General features: G+C 46.6%; 1 protein-coding gene and 1 pseudogene across 1 annotated transcript; one reads left to right on the top strand and one right to left on the bottom strand.

Annotated features, from left to right (window-relative positions):
• Positions 1–27,867, top strand: part of LOC149324290 (uncharacterized) — a 380,857-nt pseudogene that overhangs the window by 79,372 nt on the left and 273,618 nt on the right.
• Positions 19,834–21,517, bottom strand: LOC149324296 (uncharacterized). Its single transcript, XM_089498575.1, is given in 2 exon segments — positions 19,834–19,880; positions 19,883–21,517. Coding segments are annotated over 2 exon segments (1,569 nt in total). The 5' UTR covers positions 21,405–21,517.

Raw genomic sequence — 27,867 nt, 5'->3', positions numbered from 1 at the left:
ATGTGAAAACCAATTACAATTTATTCCTTTTCCTCTTAATTCTTCTTGTGTCATCGTTGTGTATTTGTTTTGTGTTTTCTTTAAAATATCTGAGTATCTAATCCAGTTATTACTCCTGTATTCTTCTCTTCTAATCAAAGCTTCTGCTGGGGAAACCCACAGTGCTATTTTACTGCACCATTTCCATTTATTTTTATTCCACATTAAAAGTAATGATTTGCGTATTGTGTTATTGTTGAAATTTCTATCCCTTTTTACTTTTCCATAGAAGAGGTATGCATGTATCCCATATCTTAGCTCATAACTTTCCAATACTAATAACCTTTTATCTTCTAATTTAAACCAATCAGTTAGCCAATCAAAAACGCATGCTTCAAAATACCATTTCAAATTTGGAAATGCCATCCCTCCTTTTTCAATTTTATCCTCTATGATTTTACTTTGTATTCCTGCTTTTTTCTTTTGCCACACAAATCCCCTCATATCCTTCTTCCACCTTTTGAATGGTGCATTATTCAAAATTACTGGGAGATTTTGAAAAAGAAAAATCATTTTAGGGACGATAATCATCTTTATCGTCGCAATTCTACCCATCCAAGATAATTTCAATGTATCCCACTTTTTCATATCATCTTTAATCTCTTTCCAAATTTTTTCATAATTGTTTTGAAATAATTCTTTATTATTAACTGTTATTATGATACCCAGATACTTTACCATTTTTTTTTATTTGGAACCCTGTTTTCTCCTTCATCTCTTGATTTGTTTTAACCCTTTAGTCTATCCCCACTGTATTTCAAAAATGCAGTCTCAGTCCTTTACAAAGCCCTCTCTCCCCTCTGTCTCTGCTCAGATCTTAATCCAATCCAATGGAATCCATGGAAAATAACACAGTTCCAATACTGCCCCAACTTCTTTATATTTAATTGTAAATCTCCAGAAATGTTGAAATTGAAATAATTGAAATTATCTTGGATGGGTAGAATTGCAACGATAAAGATGATTATCGTCCCTAAAATGATTTTTCTTTGAAAGGGATCTAGGAGTCCAAGTAGACCATAAGTTGAACATGAGTGAAGCAGCTAAAAGGGCCAGTGTGATTTTGGGCTGCATCAATAGAAGCACAGTGTCTAGATCAGGGGTAGGCAACCTGCGGCCCGCGGGCCGGATGCGGCCCGGCAAGGCCTTGGGACCAGCCCCAGCCCGGTCCTGCCGCCGATTGCCACCGGAGCCTTTGACCTCTCGCGTGAGGGCGTGGGGCCTTTGGCCGATCAGGAGGAGGTGGGCAAGGGGGGGGCAAGCGGCAGGCAAGGTGGCAGTTCTCTATAGAAGCCTCTGAAACATGCATTAACATTTTTTATAAAATCAGCAAATTTTTAGCGTGTCCTCCGTTTTTATAAAAGTGTCCTCCATTTGAAATTTTTGTCCTACATTTGTCCTGGCTTATTTATTTATTTATTTAAAAAAAATTTAATTTATTATTTTTTGGCTTCAGCCCCCCCAGTTGTCTGAGGGACAGCAACCTGGCCCCCGGCTCAAAAAGGTTGCCTACCACAGGTCTAGATCAAGAGAAGTCATAGTGCCAGTATAGTCTGCTCTGGTCAGGCCCCACCTGGAATATTGTGTCCAGTTTTGGGCACCACAATTCAAAAAAGACATTGAGAAACTGGAGCCATGTGTCCAAAGGAGAGCAACACACTCCTTCCTCGGAGTATAATGGAATCTCCCTCCTTAGAGGTCTTTAAACAGAGGCTGGATGGCCATCTGTCAAGGATGCTTTGATTGAGATTTCTTTCATGGCAGAAGAATAGGGTTGGACTGGATCAGGGCCCTTGTGGTCTCTTCCTACAATTCTATGATTCTATGATTACCACCCTGGAATCCTTTAAGAAGGCTATTAGGACTGATCTATTTCGGCAGGCCTTTCCAGACTAGGTCCACCTCTATTTACCTGCCTCCCCCCCTCCTCGCTTTTCTCCTCTTTTCTCCATCCCTTTTTCCATCATATCTGGACCCTGCTATAAATTTCTTACAAATCTTCTATTGATTTTAACTGTTATGTTAGACTTTTGTTTTGGAAGCCTGTGACAAATATAGGGACCTGTTGGACAAAGCATTTCTGAGGGCATGCGCCACACATGCCATTGCCAGCAGACAAAAATGTCACTGATGGCGCTCTGCAGTAAGGATCATGGGGGATAGAGGAGGATGCCAACAACAACGAGGCCCTTTTCCAGCGCTGCTTCTATAATACCAGCATGGCTGAACACTCCAAAGTCAGGCACTGCCCACTTTAGGCACATCAGTGCTACCCAAATGGAGTGGGAATGGGAGAGTGAGTGTTGTGTGCCTTCAAGTTGTTTCTGACTTCTAGCCATTTTCTCCTGGGGTTGTCTTGGAAAGGTTTCCTCATAGGGAGTTTGCCATAACCGTCCTCTGAGGCTGAGAGAGTGTGACTTGCCCAAGGTCACCCAGTAAGTTTAAATGGCCGAGCCAGGATTCGAACCCTGGTAATTAAAAGGTAGCTGCCAAGGAGAAAGAGGCGGCACGATGGAGCTTGGCCCCAATGGGTGAGCTCCAGGTGGAGGAGAAGCGAGGACCCAGTGGTGGGGAGACTCCTCCTTGGTCAGCAAGGATCTAGGCTCTGAGAAACAGAAGAAGAGGGAGGAAAAGGAGCTGCCTCAGCAGCAGCAGTGGCAGCTGAGAAAGGTCACCCAGCACATGGCCGCTCTGGCCCGCAACCTCTGGACCCTCCATTTCACGCCACAGCTCTCCACATACTTCAAGGTTGGGTGCCAAAGGGGCCGGGCAAAGCGTCCCAGCCCTAGGGTTAAGGGGGTTATTGTGGTTTTGTGCCTTTCTGGCTTATAGTGGATCTATGTCACTTTCTCACACAAATTCTGAATTCTCATGAATCCAGAACATGGGTAAGGAAATCAATCAAAAGCCATGACAGATTGCAGACTTTTCTTGATGGTCTTGTGTGTCTTCAGGTCCTTTCTAACTTAAGGTGACCCTAACGCAACCTTATGGGGTCTTCTTGGCAAGTTTCCTCAAAAGGGGAGGGGTTGCCATGACCATTCTCTGAGGCTGAGAGTGTGTGATGTGCCCAGGGTCACTTACTTGGCCACAAATAGTACATAGCCCAGAATGCTTCACCATATTGGCAGTCCTTCCCCCACCCCCAAACACTTTCTCATTCCCCCCCCCCCCCACCACCACCATCTCATAGCTGGGAGACGGAAACCATTTTTAAAGCAGCATTTACATCTGGGCTATTTTTTTAAATGTCAGGTCCAAAACACACTGGCTGCCAGGGGGCTGAGGGTGGGAGCGCAATGCCATGGGAACATCAGGAGGGGTTCTTTGTGCATTTATATTATTGTTTTTAGCTGTTATTTTGTAATCTTGCCTATATTTTTCTGGAATGTTCTATATTTTGTGGATTCTTTTCCTCCATTCTCATGATCACATCTGGTCACTTCGCTCAAGGCTCCTCCACTGCTTGGCCTTCTTCCAAGAAAGAGCAGGATGGTGATGCTGGATGGAATAATATTAATTATTACTAATTACTAATTAATTTTTAATAATGTTTATTAAATTTTAAAAACATATAAAAACAAAAAACAGCATTTGACGATCATCCATACTATATCATAACACAAAACTACTATCTGTCATGTTTATGTTCTCAAGCATTACTTCCTTACTTCAGACTCTCTCTTTATCCCGTCGTTTTCTAGTTTAAATCATCTATTAAACAACAATAATTAACGTTCTAATTATGCTTGTTCCTACAATTACATTTCCCCCATCATCTTCATTTCATACGTACAATTATCATAACAAGTCCTCTCTAAATTACGTATCATTAGAGTTAACCAATATACACATATACATTCTGTCAGCTGTTATCACCCTGAGAAACAAAACCTATTATACTTCCATTTCAGCTTAATCTATACCCAGAACAGCATTCTCTCCCCCCCCCCTCTTTTTGGAGAAAGAGAATAATGTCATCCCAATCTTCTTTCAATACATTCTTGGATCCATTCCTGATTGCTCTCGAGAGCTTGTCCATCTCCATCGTGTCTAATCACTTGAGCATCCAGTCCTCTTTAGTAGGGATTTCTTTCAGCTTCCATTTCTGGGCGCAGACTATTCTTGCCGCTGATAACATATAAAATAATATTTTACCATATTTACTCTCGAAATCAAGATCAGTTATATTTAACAAAAAGACTTCAGGTGAGAATTTCAGAGTTATGGCAGTTATTTTCTTGACTTCAAAGAAGATTAATTTCCAAGATTTACATGCTTCCCGCATGTGAGGGATTGAACTTTGCTCTTTCCCACATTTCCAACACAGGTTGGTATATTTATTATACATTTTGCTGATCTTAAGGGGAGTTTGGTACCATCGGAAGTAGACTTTATAATAGTTTTCTCTAAGGTTCTGGCTACAGGTATATTTCAGTCGCTTTATTCACGTATATTCCCATTGGTCCAAATCAATAGAAAAACCAACATTTTGGAACTACTTAATCATATTGTCTTTGACAACTTCTTCTTCCATATACATTTTAAGAATACACTTATACAGTCTTGACAATAAGGCATCTTTATTTAACATTAACTCCCGCTCTAACTCAGAATCTACTTTACCAATCGCATACTGTTTTTGTCCATAAGAAATTGTTCCCTTAGTTGTCTGTAAAAGAACCACGATATTTGATACCCTTCTTCAGTAAGGTTTTCCCATGTCTTTATCTCATATCATTAGGAATTCATAATGATTCAAACCCATCTGCAGCCTGAAGAACTTTGGCGATTTTAATTTTGGCCCCTGCCTACTTCCAAATGATGCAGGCCTGATCTAACTGGCCAGATGGATTGAAGGCAGTCAGTGATCCCCAATGGTTCCTCACCATGAAGTAGGTAGGAGTCTTTCCTGGGCCCAGTGCTATTCAACATCTTCATAAAAGATTTAGAGGAAAGAACAAAGAGGTTGCAAAATGAATTTCTAGTCACACCAAACCTCAGAAAACAGATCCAGGGTTCAAGATGACCTTAACCATGAGGACAAATCACATGCTGCATGTTTGCCTTAACAAAACAGAAACCCACTGCAAACAGAGAAACTTTAGTCCCAAAAACACACACAAGACGCAAAGAACAAATAATATATGCCAAACTGATGGATGTCAAATCTCAAATGTTACCTTCCCATGCACAAACCATTTTAAAACCTCAAATTCAGTATCAAATAAGCTGAGAGCTCCATCATAAACAAGTTTCAAACCTATCTATTCATTTGCTTCCGAGGAATCAGTCGTGCAACTGCCCAGCCAGGCTTCTGATTTAGTCAGTATTTTACCATCACTGAAGTACAGCGGTCCCTTGCCTTATGTGAGGGATCCATTCCAACCCGCCCCAACCCCCATGTAAGGCAAATTCTACCTATGCTTGAGCCCCACTGAGAATAATGGGGCTCGTGCTCGTGGTGTGCCATGGCATGGGTGCCGCAGGTGCACGCGCCATTCAGAAAGCAGCATGGGGCTTTCAGTGTATGATGTGGGCGTACTGTACTTTTCACAGCTGAAATATACACAAAAGGTTTCTCTTCAGTCCAATTGACACCAAAATGGAAAGGGTTTCCCAGTTCCATGCATTTATATAGCTTTTCTCCTTTGGCAACTTTCATGAAAGGAAGAGCATTACTCCTACTGAAGGTTTCTCTACATATCTTTGGTGTGTATGCAGATGTCCACTTTGGCTGAAGCTCTTTCAACATACAACACACTTCTCTCCTGTATAGACTCTTACATGTAAAGCAAGAACATCACTCCGAGGGAAATTTTTGCCATGTTCCTTGCATTTATACGATTTCTCCCCTGTGTTAGTCCTTTGATGTGAACACAGATGTCAGTTCAGTTCGGTATTCATGGAGGCTTCAGGTGGTTCCTGAAACATCTCTTCCTCCTTGAAAAGGAGAAATATTGCCTGCTGATGAAAAAAACAAATCCCACTAGAAGCTAAGCAAAAAAATCCACTGGGTAATAATTCACAATAATTTACAATTCACATATGGACCAGACTGTCCTCAAACACAGGTGAAACTTTCACAAGAGAAGCCCCCTGCACCCTACCTTTCACCCCACAAGCAAGAAACATCCTGCCACAGAAGAGAAGACTGGTCCCCCTGGGAAAAGCTCATTGCTCTGTCAGATTGTTTTTCATCGCTTCCCTACACTGCAGTGTATTTAAACCCATACTCAAATCAGGGACAGGGACAGTATTCTGTCTCTGGTGAAGTCTTCAGAATGTCTTCAGACACTGAGGTATATTTGCAAAGGAGGAACTATATGCATACATGGAACCTGGAGTGAATTTCTCTGTTCATACCCATGAATTTACCTTGGGCCAGAAGCCACCCAAATAATTCACCTCTGATTTATGGATCAGACTGTCCTCCAACTAATCTGGAACTTTAATGAAGAAAACCCTTACTCCCAGGACCAGAGAACCGGTGGATGGGATCTTTTCCTTTTTCTGGATGGGAGATGGGATCTGGTTTGGGATATACTTCCAAGGAAATAGAGAAATGCTGGTCAGTGCTGTCAGAAGTATCCATAGAATCATAGAGTTGGAAGACACCGCAAGGGGCATCCAGTCCAACCTCCTGCCATGCAGGAACTTTCATTCTCATTCAGTCACCTAAGACCAAATTTGGACAATCAGATGAAAATTCCCAACAAAATATAGGGAAGAGTATTCAGTCATATTTCCTGGAAAACCAGTGACTTGTGGGGGGGGGGGGTCTGAGGGAGGGAGAGACTCAAATCCTGACACAGATGAAGCCTTTCTCATTCAGCTTTCAAAAGCCCAGGTAGAATCATAGAATCGTAGAGTTGGAAGAGACTGCACAGGCCCTGATCCAGTCCAACCCCATTCTGCCATGCAGGAAATCCCAATCAAAGCATCAGTCCGGCCAGAGAGAGGAGAAGGAGAGGAGCAGCTGGGCAGCCATTTTGAGACCGTGTGCTTGTTGCTGAAGGGGCAGAGCTTCTGTGAGTCACATTTGTGAGTCACAAGGGGGTGGAGCTAGCAGACTAGCTTTATATAACACCTTCTAGAGCCGCGTGCCGAATTTTAATTTTCTTTAACTCAACAACTCTACTGAAGTGGCATCGGGTTAGAATCAGATATTGAAACAGACCCTTCCCTTTAAGTGTAAGGTAGCAGCCAGGACATTCCTTTAAAGTAGCATTCCCAGTAGATTGACTGTTATTGTCATTACTAAAGACTTTGCAGTATGGACAACGAGGGATCTGCTGCAGTCACCTGCAACTCTTGTGGGATGTTTCTCTTCTTGCCTACAGAAGTGGAGAACTTCACATGCACCAAGTGCAAGTTGGTAGCACTCTTGGAGGAGAAAGTGCAGCAGCTGGAGTCCAGAGTAGCTACACTTCAGCAGATTAGGGAACAAGAGGATTTCCTGGACACAATAGAACTAACCATCTTGGATGAGTACCACGCAGAGGAAGATGCTCGGGTGGAAGAGGTCACTTGCCAAACAGAGGAGGCAGACAGCTGGAGGAATGTCACAAAGAGAAGTAAGCCAAGAAGGGATTGTTCGGGGAGCTTGCAGCTAGAGAATCGATTCGAAGCTCTTTCCCTTATCAAGGAGGATGAAGAAGAGCAGCATGGACAGACTTCAGGGACAGAGCAGGGGAGCCTGAGAGTCCCACCCGAGGGAACAGTCGCTGCTAAGCCTTGGAGGAGGCGTGTGGTCGTAGTGGGGGACTCCATGCTCAGGGGTACAGAAGCAGTGATTTGTAGGCCTGACAAGATGTCTCGAGAGGTGTGTTGTCTTCCAGGTGCAAAGATCCGTGATGTGACAGAGAGGCTGACAAGACTGGTCAAGCCTACTGACCAATACCCCTTCCTTTTGGTCCACGTGGGAACTAATGATACTGCAAGACACAGCCTTCAGGACATCAAAAGGGATTACGAGGCGCTTGGTAGGAAGCTGAAAGGAATGGATGTACAGGTTGTCATCTCGTCTCTTCTGCCAGTTGAAGGGCATGGTCCAGGAAGGGAGAGGAAAATAGCAGATGTGAACAACTGGCTTCGCAGATGGTGCCGCCGAGAAGGATTTGGATTCTTCGATCATGGGCTGCGGTTCCATGAGGAGGGACTTCTTGCAACAGACGGGTTGCATCTCACGCCAGTTGGAAGAAATGTTTTTGCCAACAGTCTCAAGAACTTGATCAGGAGGGCTTTAAACTGAATTCCGAGGGGAAGGGAGACAATATTAAGGAAGGCGAAAGGGATGGCGAAAATAGTCAAACTGACATAGAGGAAACAAGGCAAACAGTGCAAGGATCCAACAGTGGGAGGCAAAAAAACTTGCACAAGCAAAAAGTAAATGGGACCTGTGGTCTGCGATGCGTCTATACTAATGCACAGAGCATGGGAAATAAGCAAGATGAACTCGAACTCCTAGTACAACAAAGCAAATATGATATAATAGGCCTCACTGAAACCTGGTGGGATGAGTCTCATGATTGGAATGTGGAAATAGAGGGGTATAACCTCTTTAAGAGAAATAGGCCAAACAGGAAAGGAGGAGGAATAGCACTATATGTCAGAGATATTTACACCAGTGAAGAGATCCTGGACATCAATCCTGGAAGCCAGGTGGAGAGCATCTGGATAAGAATCAAAGGGGAGGGAAACAACAAGGGTCTTACGGTGGGAGTCTACTACAGACCCCCAAGTCAGACTGAGGAATTGGATGATGCCTTTCTAGAACAGATGACCACACAGTCAGAAAGGAGAGATATAGTAGTGATGGGCGACTTCAACTACCCTGATATTTGCTGGATGTCAAAGTCAGCAAAATCCTCAAGGCCTAGCAAATTCCTCACTTGCCTGGAAGACAATTTCATGGTCCAAAAGGTGGAAGAGGCAACAAGGGGGTCAGCTATTTTAGATCTGATCCTAACCAAAAAGGATGACTTGGTTAATGGGGTGCAAGTGGTGGGATCATTAGGTGGAAGTGACCATGTTCTTCTGGAGTTTGTTATACAATGGAAAGGAGAAGCCAGGCAGAGTCAGACACGCATCCTGGACTTTAGGAGAGCGGATTTCAGTAAACTTAGAGAAGTATTGAGGGCGATTCCATGGTCAGAAATACTAAAAGATAAAGGAGTTCAGGACGGATGGGACTTTCTCAAAAGGGAGATACTGAAGGCACAATTTCAAACAGTTCCAGAGAGAAAGAAAAATGGGAGGTGTCTCAAGAAACCAGGATGGATGACTAAGGAACTTTCAACTGAGCGAAGTTTGAAACGGAAGATGTATAAGAAATGGAAAAAGGGGGAAATCACGAAAAAGGAATTCAAAGAAATAGCAGGCATTTGTAGGGTAAAGTCAGGAAAGCTAAAGCACAGAATGAACTCAGGCTTGCTAGAGAGGTTAAGAACAACAAAAAGAGCTTTTTTGGATATGACCACAGCAAAAGGAAGAAGAAGGAAACGGTAGGGCCACTGCATGGAGAAGATGGCAAAATGCTAACAGGAGACAGAGAAAAGGCAGAATTACTCAACACCTTCTTTGCCTCAGTCTTCTCAGAAAAGGCAAAGGGGCTCAACCTGAGGATAATGGAGCAGAGGACAGAATAGGGGAATTTCAGCACAGAATAAGTAAAGAGATAGTAGAGGAACACCTTGTTAATCTAAATGAATTTAAGTCTCCGGGACCAGATGAACTCCATCCAAGGGTATTAAAAGAACTGGCAAAAGTAATATCAGAGCCATTGGCAATCATATTTGAAAACTCCTGGAGAACAGGAGAGATCCCAGCCGACTGGAGGAGGGCAAACGTTGTCCCCATCTTCAAAAAGGGGAAGAAAGAGGATCCCAACAATTATCGTCCAGTTAGTCTGACATCAGTTCTAGGAAAGATTCTGGAGCAGATCATTAAACAGAGAGTCTGTGAACATCTAGAAGGCAATGCCATAATCACAAAAAGTCAACATGGGTTTCAGAGAAACAAGTCATGCCAGACAAATCTAATCTCTTTCTTTGACAAAATGACCATTTTGGTAGATGAAGGGAATGCTGTGGATGTAGTGTATCTTGATTTCACTAAGGCCTTTGACAAGGTTTCCCATGACATTCTTGCAAACAAGCTTGTAAAATGTGGGATAGACAAAGGAACTGTTAAATGGATCTGTAATTGGTTGACCGGCCGAACCCAAAGGGTGCTCAACAATGGCTCCTTTTCATCCTGGAGAGAAGTGACCAGTGGGGTCCCACAGGGCTCTGTCCTGGGCCCAGGGCTATTCAACATCTTTATCAATGACCTGGATGAAGGAATTGGGAGCATACTTATCAAATTTGCAGATGACACCAAATTAGGAGGAATAGCTAATACCCCAGAGGACAGGATCAAGATCCAAAATGACCTGAATAGACTAGAAAGCTGGGCCAAAGCTAACAAAATGAAATTCAACACAGAGAAATGTAAGGTATTGCACTTAGGGCGGAAAAATAAAATGCACAGATATAGGATGGGTGACACCTGGCTGAATGAAACTACGTCTGAAAGGGATCTAGGAGTCCAAGTAGACCACAAGTTGAACATGAGTGAACAGTGTGATGCGGCAGCTAAAAAGGCCAATGCAATTTTAGGCTGCATCAATAAAAGTATAGTGTCTAGATCAGGGGTAGGCAATCTTTTTGAGCCGGGGGCCGGGTTGCTGTCCCTCAGACAACTGGGGGGCCGAAGCCAAAAAATAAATAATTAAATAATTTTTTTTTAAAAAAAATTAAATATATAAATAAACAGGACAAATGTAGGACAAAATTTTCAAATGGAAGACACTTTTTTAAAAAAATGGAGGATACGTGAAAAAATTTGCTGATTTTTAAGAAGATGTTAATATAAATGCATGTTTTTGAGGCTTCTATAGACAATTGCCCCCCAAAGGCCCCGGTGGCAATCGGTGGCAGGACTGGGCTGGGGCCGGTCCCAAGGCCTCGCCGGGCCGCATCCGGCCCGCGGGCCACAGGTTGCCTACCCCTGGTCTAGATCAAGAGAAGTAATAGTGCCATTGTATTCTGCTTTGGTCAGGCCCCACCTAGAACATTGTGTCCAGTTCTGGGCGCCACAATTCAGAAAGGACATTGAGAAACTGGAGCGTGTCCAAAGGAGGGCGACAAAAATGGTGAAGGGTCTGGAAACCATGCCCTATGCTGAACGACTTAGGGAGCTGGGGATGTTTAGCCTGGAGAAAAGAAGGTTAAGAGGTGATATGATAGCCCTGTATAAATATTTGAAAGGATGTCATATTGAGGAGGGAGCAAGCTTGTTTTCTGCTGCTCCAGAGAACAGGACCCGGAACAATGGATGCAAGCTCCAGGAAAAGAGATTCCACCTGAACATTAGGAGGAACTTCCTGACAGTAAGGGCTGTTCGACAGTGGAATGCACTCCCTCGGAAGGTGATATAGTCTCCTTCCTTGGAGGTCTTTAAACAGAGGCTGGATGGCCATCTGTCAGGGATGCTTTGATTTGGATTTCCTGCATGGCAGAATGGGGGTGGACTGGATGGCCCTAGTGGTCTCTTCCAACTCTACGATTCTATGATTCTATGATTCTATGAAGGAGACTCCACTACACTCCGAGGGAGTGAGTTCCACTGTCGAACAGCCCTTACTGTCAGGAAGTTCTTCCTAATGTTGAGGTGGAATTTCTTTTCCTGCAGTTTGCATCTATTGCTCCGGGTCCAAGTCTCTGGAGCAGCAGAAAACTGGTGAGCATTTCCAAAGGAGGGCCACCAAAATGGTGAAGGGCCTGGGAACCATGCCTTATGAGGAAAGAAGGAGCTGGGTATGTTTAATCTGGAAAAGAGACAGTTAAGAGGTGATAATTTAAGTTTTTGGAGGGGAGTCAGATTGCTGGTGAGGCACCCTCCCTCTATTCCAATTGCCACTGCTATGGACTCTGAGGAAGAGAAGAGACATCGTTGCCGGTCCCAGCAGCTGGTGAGGCACCCTCCCTCCATTCCAACTGCCACTGCTGTGGACTCTGAGAGAAAAGTATAAAACACCCCAGCAGAGAGAGTAGTAGGGGCCAGGGGGAGGAAGAAGCTGCTGGTTCTACTGGTATTTGGACCTCTGCCTTCCAAATGGATTCCTCTCTTCAAGACTGAGACTCTGACTCAGTAGGCACTGTGTTTGCCATCAGTCAGAGCTGCTTTGCCTGTTAGAGCTATAAAACCAGGACCTGAGAGGGCTCTGCTGCAAAACAGCCCAGCAGAGAATATGAGAGGACCACAGTGACTATCTGGGGCAGAGGGAGGACGAAGCTGCTGGTTCTACTGCTGCTTGGACATCTACTTCCAAGTACCTTCTAAGAAGAAGAGCACTCCCTCCAGTCCATCTGGTGCCATCTGGCCATGGAGGGAGAGACGTAAGCCCAGCTCCATCAGGCCTGGCCTAGATTAAGAAGCTGAGCCCTCCCTCCAGTCCATCTGCCTTGGTCCAGACCTCAGAGGGAGAGAAGAACTGCTGGACCTGACCCCTTCCCCACCACATTCCCTTCTCCTTTTGTGTCGTGTCTTTTTAGATTGTAAGCTTGAGGGCAGAGAACCATCTTATTAAAAATAATAATAATAATTGTAAGCCACTATGAGAGCCTTTAGGGCTGAATGGAGGGGTATAAATACTGTAAATAAATAAATAAATAAATAATACACCTGGCTGAACGAGACAACATGTGAAAGGGATCTAGGAATCCAAGTAGACCAGAAGCTGAACATAAGTCAACAGTGTGATGCGGCAGCTAAAAAGGACAATGTGATTTTAGGCTGCATCAATAGTAGTATAGTGTCTAGATCAAAGGAAGTAATAGAGCCACTCTATTCTGCTTTGGTCAGGCCCCACCTGGAATATTGTGTCCAGCTCTGGGCATCACAATTCAAAAAGGATGTTGAACTTTCTTACTTCGTTCCCTTGTGATCTTGCTCCAAAACTCAAATCAAGGGCAACAGGAGGCTCCACAGCAACTCTTTCCCCTCCATCTTTAATACGAGAGGATCTGGATTGGGCCTCTGGCACTGCCACTGCACTGCCTGTGTGAGAAAGAGAAAGGAGGGAAGGAAATGAGACCACCTCTGAACCCTCTGACTGCATGGACAATAGAGGAAAGAGAGCCTGAGTCTGGGTGATGGCATCCTGGGAGGGCAGGCTCGTGTATATAGGCGACCTAGGCAGTGGCCTAGGGCACCAAAATTTAGGGGGGCAGCATGGCAAGGGAACCAGAGATAAGTCCCAGAAGTCCCGCCCCCTTCCCCCAATATGCGCAGGATTTAATTTTTTCAGGATGGAGGAGGAGGAGGAGGAGGGAGACTGGGAAAGGACTCGGAGACACCCAAAAACAACAACAAGAAGAAAGAGCCTCCTTCTCCTGCTTTTGGCCATGGAAGGCAGGGAGGCACAGGGAAGAGGGGAGCCTGGGCAAAATGGCATCTGCCTACTTCCATGCAGTCTAGGGAGCCTTAAGAGCCCAGCTGAAGAGCCCAGCCGAGAAGGGCAGGCAGTGGGGGCTGCTGGCAGGCCAGGTGGGTCCTCCTTTCCCAAGGCACCTCCTCCTCCTCCTCCATCCCACCCTTCCTTCCAGGAGCAATTCCCAAAATGCAGAAATAAATCCACCTTGAGACTCCCTTAAACTGCCCTGGCTCAATGCTGGGGAATCCTGGGAACTGTAGTTTTGGGAGACGTTGAGCCTTCTGTCAGAGGTACCTCTGGGGCTACAAGAAACCACAGTTCCCAGGAAGTACAGTTCTGGGGATGATAGTTTGTTGTTCTCAGCATTATATTTGCTGTTGTTATTATTGTTGTTGTTCATTTCTTTATATGAACCAGGGCAGTTAAAGTGATCTCGAACTGGATTATTTCTGCAGTGTGTTTTGGACCTAAGAAGCCTAAGAAGTGTATGTGTGTGTACACACACAGACACACACACGTACACACGTACACACACACACATACACTGAGTCCTATCAGCAAGGATTTCAGACTCCTATAGCACATAAAGGACTCCATTGCCGCCTTCTTCACCATCGGCTCTCCAGCAACAGTGGTGGCGCAGAAGCAGTCAGGCCTGGGCGAGGCTCTCTTCCATCCCTCCTTCCACCTGCCTGGTTGCCAGAGCGACGCAACTGAAGCGGAGGCCAAGGCGGGACTCCATTGCCGCCTTCTTCACCATCGGCTCTCCAGCAACAGTGGTGGCGCAGAAGCAGTCAGGCCTGGGCGAGGCTCTTTTCTGCTCTTCCTTCCACTTGCCTAGTCTCAAGACCATTGAACTCTGTCCCCAGTTTTTGTCATTACTTAAAAAGTCACAATAGATCGATTGCAGACTATTTAGGGGACTACGAGACACTGGTTAGATGGAGGGTCTTGAGGTCAATCAAGATATATATCCATCATTGTATGTTTCAGGGGAGGGATTAGATGTCTTCAGCGGAGCAGCAATTCAAGTTGTGCAGGGCAATGGAAGATATGGCATTAGCAGGGCAAAAGGTCATTACAGAAGAAGACGTGATAGATGTCTGATATCTATTCCGCCTTCCATTCGCCCTGCTACCCCAAAAGATCTGGAAAGCATGCCTAACCATTTGCCAAACCTTTCCCTGCTCTTATGTAATGCCAGGTCAGTGAAGAATAAGTCCCGTATCATCTATGACTTACTGATAGATCACAATGCTGACCTGGCATGCATCACAGAGACCTGGCTAGGAGCAGATAGCTCTGTAACCTGGGCTCAGGCCCTTCCGGCTGGGTACTCTGTCAATGAGCAGATAAGGGGAAGCGGGAAGGGGGGAGGCGTAGCCATAATCCATAAAAACAATCTCACTTTAACCAGGATACCTATCCGTGCATTAAACCACATTGAATGCATTTACCTTCGCTTGAAGACCAGGGAGAGTTTGGGGATTCTGTTGGTCTATCGCCCACCCCGTAACGTAACAGACTCCCTAACTGAGCTGACACAACTAGTCTCAGAGCTGATGTTGGAATCGCCTAGGCTGTTAGTCCTGGGCGACCTCAACATCCCTCTCAAGGGTGATTTGACTAATCTTACTGGTGCGGCTCGGGAATTCATGGGTTTCATGACAAACATGGGCCTCTCCCAGATAGTCTCTGAGCCCACGCATTCTGCAGGTCATACTCTTGATGTGGTCTTCTGTACCGAACAGGCATATCCATGGGCAAAAACAACTAGTATCTCCGCATTATCATGGACGGATCATTTCCTGGTTAAGGTTGGTCTGGAGACTACTATTCCTCCCTCTAGGGGTGGAGGACCAATTAAAATGGTCCGCCCTCGAAGGCTGATGGAACCCATTAGGTTCCAAGAAGCCCTAGGGGGTTCTATGGTTGGCAGTGCCAGTGACTCTGTTGAAGTTCTGGTTAATTTATGGAATAACAACATCACCAGAGCTATAGATATGATCGCTCCCAAGCGTCCTTTCCAACCCAGTAAAAACCGTAACCCTTGGTACACTGAAGAGCTTAAACAAATGAAGCGGGTTGGACAACGACTAGAGAAGCGTTGGCTGAAATCTCAACTCATATCTGATAAGATACTTCATAGGACTTTTCTTAGGTCCTATCAAATGGCGATAGATGCAGCCAAAAAATCTTTCTACTCTGCATCTATCACATCTGTGAAATCTCGTCCAGCTGAGCTGTTCAGGGTGGTAAGGAGTTTAACACAACTGCCTCCCACCCAGAACCCTCTATTAGAGTCAACCATAGCTTACTGTAATGCTTTTAATGATTATTTCACAGATAAAATCTCTCGGATAAGAGCTGATTTAGATGCCAACTTTAAGTCAGAAGCAATGAGAGAGGCATCCAACGCCTCCGCTATTACAGTTAGACTGGATCAATTTGAGTCGGTAAGTACTGAGGACGTGGACAAGCTCCTTAGTAGTCTGAAAAAAAACGACTTGCCCTCTTGACCCTTGCCCATCCTGGCTGGCTGTCCAGGGGGGTGATATAGTCAAGCTGATGCTGAAAAATATAATCAATGCATCCTTCAGGGAGGGTACCCTGCCTTCTTGTCTTAAGGAGGCAGTGGTCAGACCACTCTTAAAAAAGCCCTCCCTGGACCCTCTGGATAGAAATAACTATAGGCCAGTCTCGTTGTTGCCATTCTTGAGCAAGGTGATCGAGAGGGCGGTCGCCAATCAACTACAGGCAGTCTTGGATGAAGCTGATTATCTGGACCCATTTCAAACCGGATTCAGGGCAGGATACGGAGTTGAGACGGCCTTGGTCGCCTTAGTTGATGATCTCCGTCTAGGCATTGACAGGGGAAGTGTGACCCTGCTGGTGCTCTTAGACCTCTCAGCGGCCTTCGATACCATCGACCATGGTATCCTTCTAGAACGCCTGAGAGAGTTAGGTATCGGAGGCACTGTTCTACAGTGGTTCCGGTCCTACCTCTCAGGCAGATTCCAGATGGTGGCGCTCTTCTAAAAGAGAGATAAAATTTGGTGTACCCCAGGGCGCAATATTGTCTCCTATGCTGTTTAACATTTACATGAAGCCGCTGGGAAAAATCATCCGGAGACATGGAGCAGGATGTTATCAGTACGCTGATGACACCCAAATATATTTCTCTATGTCTCAAACTGATGCAGTGTCTATGGATGGCATCTCTCCTCTGAATGCCTGTCTTGGGGCGGTAATGGACTGGATGAGGGAAAACCGACTCAAGCTGAATCCAGGTAAGACAGAGGTACTTGATATAGGAACCCCGAATCCAGGAATGGAGTTGTGTCAGCCAGTTCTGGATGGGGTCACACTTCCCCTGAAAGACTCTGTCCGCAGCTTAGGGGTGCTCCTTGACTCGTCGCTTCACCTGACAGCTCAGGTGGAGGCAACAGTCAGGAGCACTTGTTATCAGCTTTGGCTGATACGCCAGCTGCGCCCCTTCCTCGAGCAGGGAGGCCTTGAAACAGTAGTGCATGCGCTGGTCACCTCTCGATTGGACTTCTGTAATGCGCTCTACATGGGGCTACCCTCGTGCCAAGTTCAGAAACTTCAACTTGTACAAAATATGGCAGCCAGGTTAATTACTGGTACTCGTCGTACCGATCACATAACACCGGTTTTGAAATCCCTTCACTGGCTGCCAATTAGTTTCCGGCCAAGGTACAAGGTGTTGGTGATTACCTTTAAAGCCCTACATGGCTTGGGTCCAGAATACTTAAGGGATCGCCTCCTTCCATACTGTCCATCCCGCACTCTAAGGTCCTCGAAGGGGAAGAATCTACTTCAGCCAATAAAATCTAGGCTAACTTCAGTCACCCAGAGGGCCTTTTCCATCGCAGCCCCAAAGACATGGAATGACCTGCCAAAGGAGATCCGTGACATTTCTACTCTTACAGCCTTTAAGAAGGCTCTTAAAACGGATCTCTTCCGGCAGGCCTTCCCTACCTAGTTCTACTCACCATTTACTGTGACTTATGTCACTCTGTCCACCAATTCTTCTCTTAAATTTAATGAGAAGAATTAAATTAAAATTAATTAAAATAAAATCCTTGCCTCAAGAAGAAGAGCCCTCCCTCCATGACATCACCATCAGACCTGGGAGGGAGTGAAAAAGAGAGGCCCAACTTCCATCAGGCCTAACTGGGAATGTACTCACTTCGCTCTCTTTAATTTTATTGTATTTTATTTATTTATTGTATTTTATTTTATTATCTTTATTTTTACTGTTGTAACCCGCCTGGATTCCTTGTGATTGGGCGGGCTATAAATAAATCATTATTATTATATTATTATTAAAGCCAAGGTTCAAAACACACTGCAGAAACAGTCCAGTTTGAGACTGCTTTAACTGTCCTCAGTGCTAGGGAGTTCTGGGATTTGTAGTTTATTGAGGCACCAGAAGTCTCTGACAGAGAAGGCTCAATGTCTCACAGAACTACAGTTCCCAGAATTCCCCAGCAATGAGCCAGGGCAGTTAAAGTAGTCTCAAATGGGATACTTTCTGCTGTGCACTTTGGACCTTGGCTGCTTTCTCACGTTGTGCTTGTTGCTCTTGTGTGCCTCCAAGTCATTTCCAACTTATGGCGACCTCATCCTGGGGTTTTCTTGGCAAGATTTCTTCAGAGGGGGTTTGCCCTTGCTATCCTCTGAGGCTGAGAGAGTGTGACTTCACCAAGGTCACCCAGTGGGTTGGCATGGCTCAGCCAGGATTCGAACCCTGGTCTCAGAGTATGCTCCAATGCGCAGAATGCTCCAAGGCTTCCTTGCGTGTGCTGTTGTTTTTCTCTCTCTTTTTCTGTCCCCAATGTATTAGTAGTTATGAATTTGGGTCTTGGAGTTGTGCTGATAGGCATGTCAAAATGTCCTACATTTTGAGCATGACCAAGAAACATGAATTTGTATTGTTTTTTATTAATGATTTTGGCTTTTAGTTGGTTGTGTCCTCCATTTTTCTTGACCATCCTAAAATTTGTCCCCAACCCCTTCGGAGGCTGTGTTGGGGTTGCTCCTGGGCGGCCTAAGGGGGCCCAAACCCAGCCCCAAAAGGAGCAGCTCTTGGCTACAGTCCATTTTGGACTGCAGCAGGGGCCAGCATCAGGACCGCAGTGTGCGGCGGCCACAGTCCTGTAGCGCTCCAGGCAGGAGTTTCTTCAGCTGCTTCTTCTTGCCCATCTGTTCCACTTGACTTGAAGATACGTATTATATTGTATGAAAAAGATTAAGAAAAATATTAACATCAGTTGATCAGGTTTATATCAACTGTTGATCAGGTTTATATGTGGATCTATAGGACTGACAACTAAAGGATGGATCTAAACTAATTCATATCTGTTTATTCCTATATTGATAAATTAATATCTCAGCTCTGTGTTATGGGATATCAGGGGGCATACAACACAATCAATCAGTTAAACAATCTAAACTATATAAATTTGACCAGATAAAACAAAAGAGTCAACTCCAATAAAGACAATTTAAAACTATAATCTGTGTGATTTCATAGCAGTTCCAGAAACTTAAAGGAAAAACATATTTCTCCTTGATGTGAGAATGAAACGTGGGACTTGAGTTTGTTGCTGTGTTTTTTTAAGTCATTTCTGACTCATGGCAACTCTAAGGTGATCCTATAAGGGAGTTTTCTTGGTAGGGTTTCAGAGGAGGTTTGCCATTGCCTTTCCCTGAGGCTGAGAGCCTAAGACTTGCCAAAAGTTGTAGTTCAACAATCAAACCAATGTGCCATGCTGACATGCGACTTAAAGAGAAATATTGATTTCAGTTTACTTTAAACTTGGCTCTAAGCAATCCTCTCCTTCCTATCCGTTTCAACTCATATCAGGCACGACCCCAGTTTCCCCGACCGGGGGGGGGGGGGGGGACGGTTGCATGCACCAGCACTGCATCAGAATCAAGGCACCATCTACTGCCCTCCACCAACACTCCGCTATCCACAATGCTGTCACTTTACCTCCTTATCCTGCCACCTCGTCTCCTTCCAGAGTAAGTGAAGGGGAGGACATTTCTAATGGGGGTTGCATGAATCAAGATCAATCCTTTTCATCCATAACTACTGGAGGACTCTTCCCCAAATGCTATCACATCTGGTGTCCCACTCACTCCCCCATCATCTCCCCAAATGTTGTATCCTCTCACCTCTTTGCCCCTTTTGCTCCCTAAAGTGTAAAGGAAGGGGCTGCCGTTCCTTATTACATGTCTTCTCCTCTGTGTGGGTCCTTAGATGTCTGTTTAGATTACCACTGTCACTGAAGCACTGCCCACATTCCATGCATTTATAGGGCTTCTCCCCTGTGTGGGTCCTGTGATGTGAGTTTAGACATCCACTGTCACTGAAGCTCTTTCCACATTCCATGCATTTATATGGCTTCTCCCCCGTGTGGGTCCTTTGATGTATGCTAAGATGCGCAATCTGACTGAAGCACTTTCCACATTCCATGCATATATATGGCTTCTCCCCTGTGTGGGTCCTTTGATGTGTGTTTAAGCTATCATTCCTACTGAAGCTCTTTCCACATTCCTTGCATTTATATGGCTTCTCCCCCGTGTGGGTCCTTTGATGTGTGTTTAAGCTATCATTCCTACTGAAGCTCTTTCCACATTCCATACATTTATATGGCTTCTCCCCCGTGTGGGTCCTTTGATGCGAGTTTAGATTTCCACAATCAGTGAAACATTTTCCACATTTCATGCATTTATAGGGTTTCTCCCCCGTGTGGGTCCTTTGATGTAAGTTTAGATTTCCATTCTGACTGAATCTCTTCCCACATTCCATGCATTTATAGGGCTTCTCCCCTGTGTGGGTCTTTATATGTAAGTTTAGACTTCCACTGTGACTGCAATTCTTTCCACATTCCGGGCATTTAAAGGGCTTCTCCCCTGTATGGGTCCTTTGATGTGAACTTAGATTTCCACTCTGGCTGAAACTTTTCCCACATTCCGTGCATTTATATGGCTTCTCCCCTGTGTGGGTCCTTTGATGTAATTTTAGACTTTCACTGTGACTGAAGCTTTTCCCACATTCCATGCATTTACAGGGCTTCTCCCCTGTGTGGGTCCTTTGATGTGATTTTAGACTTTCACTGTGACTGAAGCTTTTTCCACATTCTATGCATTTAAAGGGCTTCTCCCTTGTGTGGGTCCTTTGATGTGAACTTAGATTTCCATTCTGGCTGAAGCTTTTCCCACATTCCGTGCATTTATATGGCTTCTCCCCTGTGTGGGTCCTTTGATGTGTGTTTAAGCTATCATTCCTACTGAAGCTCTTTCCACATTCCATACATTTATAGGGCTTCTCCCCTGTGTGGGTCCTTTGATGTGAGTTTAGCTCTCCACTTTGACTGAAACTCTTTCCACATTCCATGCATTTATAGGGCTTCTCCCCTGTGTGGGTCCTTTGATGTGATTTTAGACTTTCACTGTGACTGAAGCTTTTCCCACATTCCTTGCATTTATAGGGCTTCTCCCCCGTGTGGGTCCTTTGATGTTTTCTTAGATTTCCACTCTGGCTGAAGCTTTTCCCACATTCTATGCATTTATAGGGCTTCTCCCCCATGTGGGTCCTTTGATGTGAACTTAGATTTCCACTCTGGCTGAAGCTTTTCCCACATTCCATGCATTTATGGGGCTTCTCCCCCGTGTGGGTCCTTTGATGTAAGCTTAGAGTTTCTCTCTGGCTGAAGCTCTTTCCACATTCCATACATTTGTGTGGCTTCTCCCCCGTGTGGGTCCTTTGATGTGAGTTTAGATGTCCACTCCAACTGAAGCTCTTTCCACATTCCATGCATTTATATGGCTTCTCTCCTGTGTTAGTCATTTGGTATACAGTGCAGGAATTATTATCTCCGAAGCTCTTTCCACATACTCTTTTCACATGTGGTGTCTCACCTGTGTGGGTCCTTTGATGGGAAGGCTGATGTCCAATATGTGAGTGCTGTAATTGGGGCGGGGGGGGGAGGGAGGGAGCAGGAGATAAATAAATACAATAATTATGATGTAAGCCACTCTGAGAGCATTTTTGGATGAAGAGCAGGGTAGAAATACTTTAAATAAAAAAATGATGACATGGAATAAATTAAAAATGCTATCTTGGCCAGCTTGCTGGGAAGCCTGATCCAAATGACCACTGTCCCGCTTGGACTCTGCCATATTAATTATTCATGCTTATGCTCTTCATTATTCAAATTACAATTATATTAATTAGAAAACAGTCACGTTGTCCTAAGTACCCAACCAGGTGGCTTCTCTTGTTACCAAAGAAATGCACACAGTACCAGCCTTGCTGTCTTGCTGGCCTAGGATTGGAATTTGTAACTCTTGGAAGATTTTAGCATTCTCTCTTTTCCTCTGCACATAGATAGGGTTTTCCTGTATGCCAATGCTGCTCTCTCTCTCTCTCATTCAAATTTCCCATTTTCTCCTACTAAACGACAGGACAATTACTTTACAAACTGGTAAACTAACCGAGTGATTCAGGTCACTTCCCCTTCTGGAAGCTCTCTCATTTAAATAATTTTTCTCCTTGTGAGCCGCTAAAAATAAGGGTCGTCCCAGGCATATTATAGTTTACTTCGTAAGATCACAAATGAAAGAAGCCATCTTATCCAAGGTTAAAAATTGACAAGGTAGAGGTTGAAATCTTTAAGGATATTTTAGGGAAAGTTCTGAGAAAAAGGAGGGACTATCTCTTTTTGACAAGAGTACTAAGGAACAACAGCATCTTTTACAAATGGGAGGTACCTGAAGGTTTATCATTTAAATTTAAATAAAGGAGATGGGAACGTGGGTTCTTACCTGATGACGTCCTTTTCCAGCAAAGAAGGGCCGAGCATCCTTGATAGTGGGGTAACTCCGCCTCATGGCACCTGGTAGGCAGGGAGACAAAAAGAAGACAAAGGCCAGGGGCCGGGCCCCGCCTCCTTGGGCAGAGTGACCCCTCGAGATCCCAGTCAATGACTTAGCTGAGGAGCCGTAAGTTGGCCTTGATGTGTAAGTATATATGAATATATCCCTAATTTATATTTTAATATTTATTTTTTTGAAATCCTTAAGGGGAAAGGACAGGACCAACCAATCCGACCGATTTTGTCCATGGGGTACAGCAGAAAAAGATGGGTGGGGAAGGATGCTCGGCCCTTCTCTGCTAGAAAAGGATGTCATCAGGTAAGAACGCACGTTCCATTTCCCAGCAGAGGAGGAGCCCAGCCTCCTTGACAGTGGGTTTTACAAAAGCCTAACCCCAAATTTAGGGCGGGCCTGCTGACCCCGCGGACAAATCGGGGACCACCTGTTGAAGAACTCTACGGCTAAAAGCTGCTTCAGCAGACTGAAAGATGTCAAGCTTGTAATGTCTTATGAATGTGGATGGGGATTTCCATGTGGCTGCTCTGCAGAACTCAGCCAAGGGGGCATTGGTTGACAAGGCTGCCGAGGTGGCCGCGCTTCTAGTGGAATGGGCGGTAATGCCCTTGGGCGGCACTAGGCCGAGGGCTGTGTAGCAGGCACAGATGCACTCTCTAATCCACCTTGAGAGTGTAGAGAGAGAAACCTTCTTGCCCTGGTTCTTAGGATGGAAGGCTACGAAGAGGGACTCCGATCTTCTGAGGCTAGCAGTTCTTTTAAGGTAAATCCTGATGGCTCTACGCATATCCAGCGTGCGCCAGATCTTTTTAAGGTCCCTGGAAGGCCAAGGGCAAAAGGAAGGGAGAATGATGTCCTGAGAGGAGTGGAAGTCCAAGTTGACCTTGGGAATGAAAGTCAGGTCTGGCCGAAGAATAACAGAGTCTGGTCTGAAAATGCACAATTCTTTTCTAATGGACAGTGCCCCCAATTCGGAGACACGGCGAGCCGACGTTATGGCTGTAAGGATCAACGTCTTGAAAATGAGGAACTTGGGGGAAGCCTCTCTCAGTGGCTCGAAGGGACCTATCGTCAAGGCCTTTAGAACCTTATGAAGGTCCTAAGAGGGAAAACTATGTTTGGTCGGGGGGGATCTGTTGGATGCCCCCTTGAGCAATCTCCAAATATGCGGATGTTGAGAAATCCGGGCCGCCTCCTCGTGAGGAAGGATAGATGTGACAGCCACGACCTGTCTTTTTGCTGTGTTCGGACGGAGTCCTTGGTCGACACTGTCTTGGAGGAACTGAAGCGGCGTAGGATCCGTGATCCAAATGAAGTCCCTTTTTTTCCGCATGCACCATCGCTTGAAAGCCTTGAAGGTGTACTCATAGATCTCGATGGTTGATGGGCGCCTAGACGCCAGGATGGATTCAATCACCTCGGGAGAGTAATGGTAGCGTGCTAACATGAGACGCTCAATTTCCAGGCGTGAAGTTCAAGCCAGGCTAGGTCTGGATGGTGAACTTGACCCTGTGCCAACAGAGCTAGTCTGATTGGAAGCGGAAGACTATTGGTGGCTAAGCTGAGGATCTCCGAAAACCAAGAGCGGCGGGGCCATGCTGGGGCCTTCGCCCTGGGTCTCCGAACCCTGGACAGGAATCTCGTCAGGAGAGAAGTGAGTGGGAAGGCGTAGACGAGGCCTGCTGGCCAGCGGCACTTTAGAGCGTCGAAATCCTCCGACCCCTGTGTCTGGAATCTGGAGAAGAACCTGGGGGGCCTTGGCATTTGCTGGAGAGGTGAATAGATCTACGATCGGCTGACCGAACTTTTGTGCAATTAACTGAAATAGTTCTGGGTGAAAGCTCCACTCTCCCTGGTCTATGTCGGTGCGACGTAGCCAGTCTGCTTTTGCGTTTAGTTGGCCCTGTAGGTGTTCGGCCTCTAGGGATAGCAAGTTGTCTTCTGCCCAGGACAGAAGATCCTGGGCCTCGTTCATTAGGGATCGAGATCTCGTCCCCCCCCCGGCGGTTGATATGGGCTTTGGCCGTGATGTCGTCCGTCCTGATCAACACTGACTTGAGATGGATCTGTTGTTTGAAAGACAGGAGGGCCAGCTTGATCACTCGGAGCTCCAGCCAGTTGCTGCTGTGGCCTAGCTCCTGGGGGCTCCACCGACCCTGGGCTAGGAGGGGTCCGCAGAAGGCCCCCCAGACCCAGAGGCTGGCGTCCGTGGTGATCTGAATCTTGTCCGTCTCCCAGATGGGACGACCCTTCAGGATCGATGGTGAGGTCCACCATTGGAGGGAGCAACGTACGTTGTCTGGGACCAGAACTGACTTGGTCCTCCTGAGGGCGCTGGCTCATTGATGTGGAAGGAGCAGCCATTGAAGAGGTCTGGCGTGGAACCTCGCCCAGGGTAGGCACTCGATGGTGGCGATCATCAGCCCTGAAAGCGGGCAAGCTGTAGGAGGCTGGTCCGTGGGGAGCGAAGGATCTTCTGCACCGATGATCGAATGGGAGTGATTCGGTCTGGTGGGAGGCAGACTGACCCCATTAGGGTGTTTATCATGGCCCTGAGGTGGAGAATCTGCTGGCTGGGATAGTGGGAGCTCTTCTCCAGGTTGATCAAGAAACCGTGGTGTTGAAGTGATCTGAGCACTCTGCTGGTGTCGCGATTTGCTTGTCGTTTGGAGGGGGCCCTGATCAGAAGGTCGTCCAGATAAGGGTGGATGTGAATGCGCTGTGATCTCCAATGAGCCACCAGGGCCACCATTACCTTGGTGAAAACCGTGGGAGCTGAAGAGAGACCAAAAGGCAACGCCCTGAAGTGGTGTCGGTCATATTTGAAGCGCAGGAAGCGACGAGATGATGGGTGAATAAGGATATGCAAATAAGCATCCTGGAGGTCCAGCGATGACAGAAAGTCCCTGGGTTGGAGACTGTCTAGGATGGTCCTGAGTGTTTCCATTCTGAACTTCCTCTTGTGGACGTAGTTGTTTAACCTCCTTAGGCTTAATATGGCCCTCCATGAACCGTTCCTCTTGGGGACTAGGAAAAGGGTCCTCTTTGATCTCTTGGGACGGGTTCTATGGTGCGAATAGCTAGCAGTCGGTTGATTTCTTCCAGTAGGAGGCGATGTTTTTCGGGATCGTTCAATTTGGGAGTCAGAGTGAACCTGTCGTGCAGCAGATGGTGGAATTCTATCTAGTAGCCTTGTCGCACCATGTCGAGGATCCACCTGTCGGAGGTGGACGTCTCCCAAATGTGGCTGAATGCCTGAATTCTGCCTCCTACTGGAGGGCCCCATCATTGTTGTTGGTTTTTCGGGAAGGCTTTGGGCCTCCTCCATCCTTGGAAGAGAAGGAGGATTGGTTGTGCTTGGAGAAGTTGGAGTCTCCACAGCGTGACCTGTTTGGTCTGGACTCCCTGGCTTGAAAGGAGTTAGGGTTGGAGTTGGAAGGAAAGAAGGACAGAGAGGAGCGAAAAGAAGGACGGCTTTTAAATTGTCTCCTATCATCTTTTTTCTTAGCAGAGGGAAGGGCCTTCTTCTTATCCTTACCCTCGACTAGCACCGGTTCCAAGGATTCCCCAAATAGCTTAGAGCCTAGGAAGGGAATAAAGGCTAGGTTCTGTTTAGATTTAGTATCGACATTCCAATTTTTTAGCCAGAGCTGGCACCTGACCACAACGGTCGCCGCCTGAGCCCTAGCGGTCTGCTGAATGGCATCGAGGGTGCCATCTGCTGCAAAGGCCGAAGCCTTGATAATCTTGTTGATAGTTTGCCTGACCTTGGTGTCTGCATTTGGAAGTAGGTCGAGAAGCTCTCGCAACCATTGAAGGTTGGTGCGCATGACCATGGAGATGGTGGTATCCACCCTGATGGCTATAGACATCACCTCGTGGGCTTTCTTGAGAGCCCCCTCAGACCTTCTATCCTCCGGGTTGCGGAGGGCATCCTCTCCGTCTCTGCTGAACACAGCGGATGAGACAAGAGCGGACACAGGAGCATCAGCCACGGGAATCTTTATAGTCTATCCATGACGGTTGGTTGAAGGATATAGTGCTTTCGAGTAACACTGTGGTTGGGTCTACCAGCCGCAGGCCTAGTCCACTCGTCCCTGATAATTTGCATGATGTTAGAGGGGCATGGAATCTCCTGGAGAGAGGGAGCTGTGACAGGGAAAAGGTCCTCGCTGACCTTGGGGAGGTCGGACTCAAGGGATGGTGTCTGACAAGAGGAGAGGCTGATGCCTAATGTTTTGGTGGTCTTTTTGATAAGTGGGCCATAGTCCTCAGACCTGAATAATCGAGAGGACATGGGTGCATCCTTAGCCTTATCTCCCTCGTCAAGAGACAACTCACCCTCCTTGGGCTCGGAGCCTGATCTGTCAAAAGCAGTGTCAGAGCTCCCTTCATTGGAGGAATGAGTGGAGCAGGAGCGCTTGCGCTTAAGGGCACTCCTGGCATATCTGGCCCTCTTGGTTGGAGGGCGATAAGAGTGCTCAGAAGCAGAAGCAGAAGCAGGCTCAGAATCAGACCCTGAATGGGATTCGCCGCCCTCCCCCGCTCTGAAGGAGGAAGATGACTGCCTGGGCTGCAGATCTGGAAGATCAGAATGATTCCCAGACCCCCCGCTAGATGGCCTGTCCCTGGGGGGGAGGCCTGGTTGTTGGACTTGTGGGAGCCCCCCTTTGGAACCTTAGCGGAGGTCTGTCTGACCTTGGAAGGGGCGTTGGTGGAGGACTGGGAGATGCTGCGATACCTAGAAGGAGGGGGATCAACGGCCCTATCCTCCCAATGGTGGCCGCCATCAGAGTCCAGAAGATGGCGGACTTCCGGTTCCGTTCCCAGATGGTGGGCTTCCAGTTCCGCCCCAAGATGGCAGCCCCCATGCTGGACCATGCGGTCAGCATGGTTGCCCCCAGCAGGCGCCAGCATGGTTCCTGCTGTAGCGTCCGGCAGGCCGTGGAGTGATCCTGCAGACCAAGTGGCCCCCAGTCGCCCGTCGCAATCGCTGGGAGTGGTTGGGAAGCAGCCACTGGCCAAGGGGGGCCCTTGAGGGGGGAAGGAACATGGGAAGGAACCATTCCTGTGGGATCGCCCTCCGCCTGGGCCGCCCTGAAGATGGTCAGGGCCTCCTGCACCAGGAAGGAACGGAGCCACCTCACCATTCCTGGAAGGGGGATTACTTACATCGTCCCCGGTGTCGTGAGAGGTTTCCAGGAAGGGCACTCCCTGAACTGACCCTGGCCGGGTCGTTTGGGAGGCCGTGGCCTCAGCAGCGAAAGGGAGGGGGGTCCCCTCTGTCGGTTGCTGCCGTGCTTCCATCGGGCGCTCAGCCGATGATGACCCCGGGCGCACAGCCGGCAAAGCAGGCTCACCCTGAAGGCTGGCCTCACTGTCGCTATCCATGGCTTCCCCAAGGGGTGGAATAGGGAAGG

This window comes from Sceloporus occidentalis, unplaced genomic scaffold (assembly GCF_023333645.1).
Source record: "Sceloporus occidentalis isolate IW3139 unplaced genomic scaffold, rSceOcc1.0.p SCAF_1, whole genome shotgun sequence".
In the NCBI taxonomy this organism is placed as follows: domain Eukaryota; kingdom Metazoa; phylum Chordata; class Lepidosauria; order Squamata; family Phrynosomatidae; genus Sceloporus; species Sceloporus occidentalis.
This window is presented reverse-complemented; position numbering and strand designations above follow the sequence as displayed.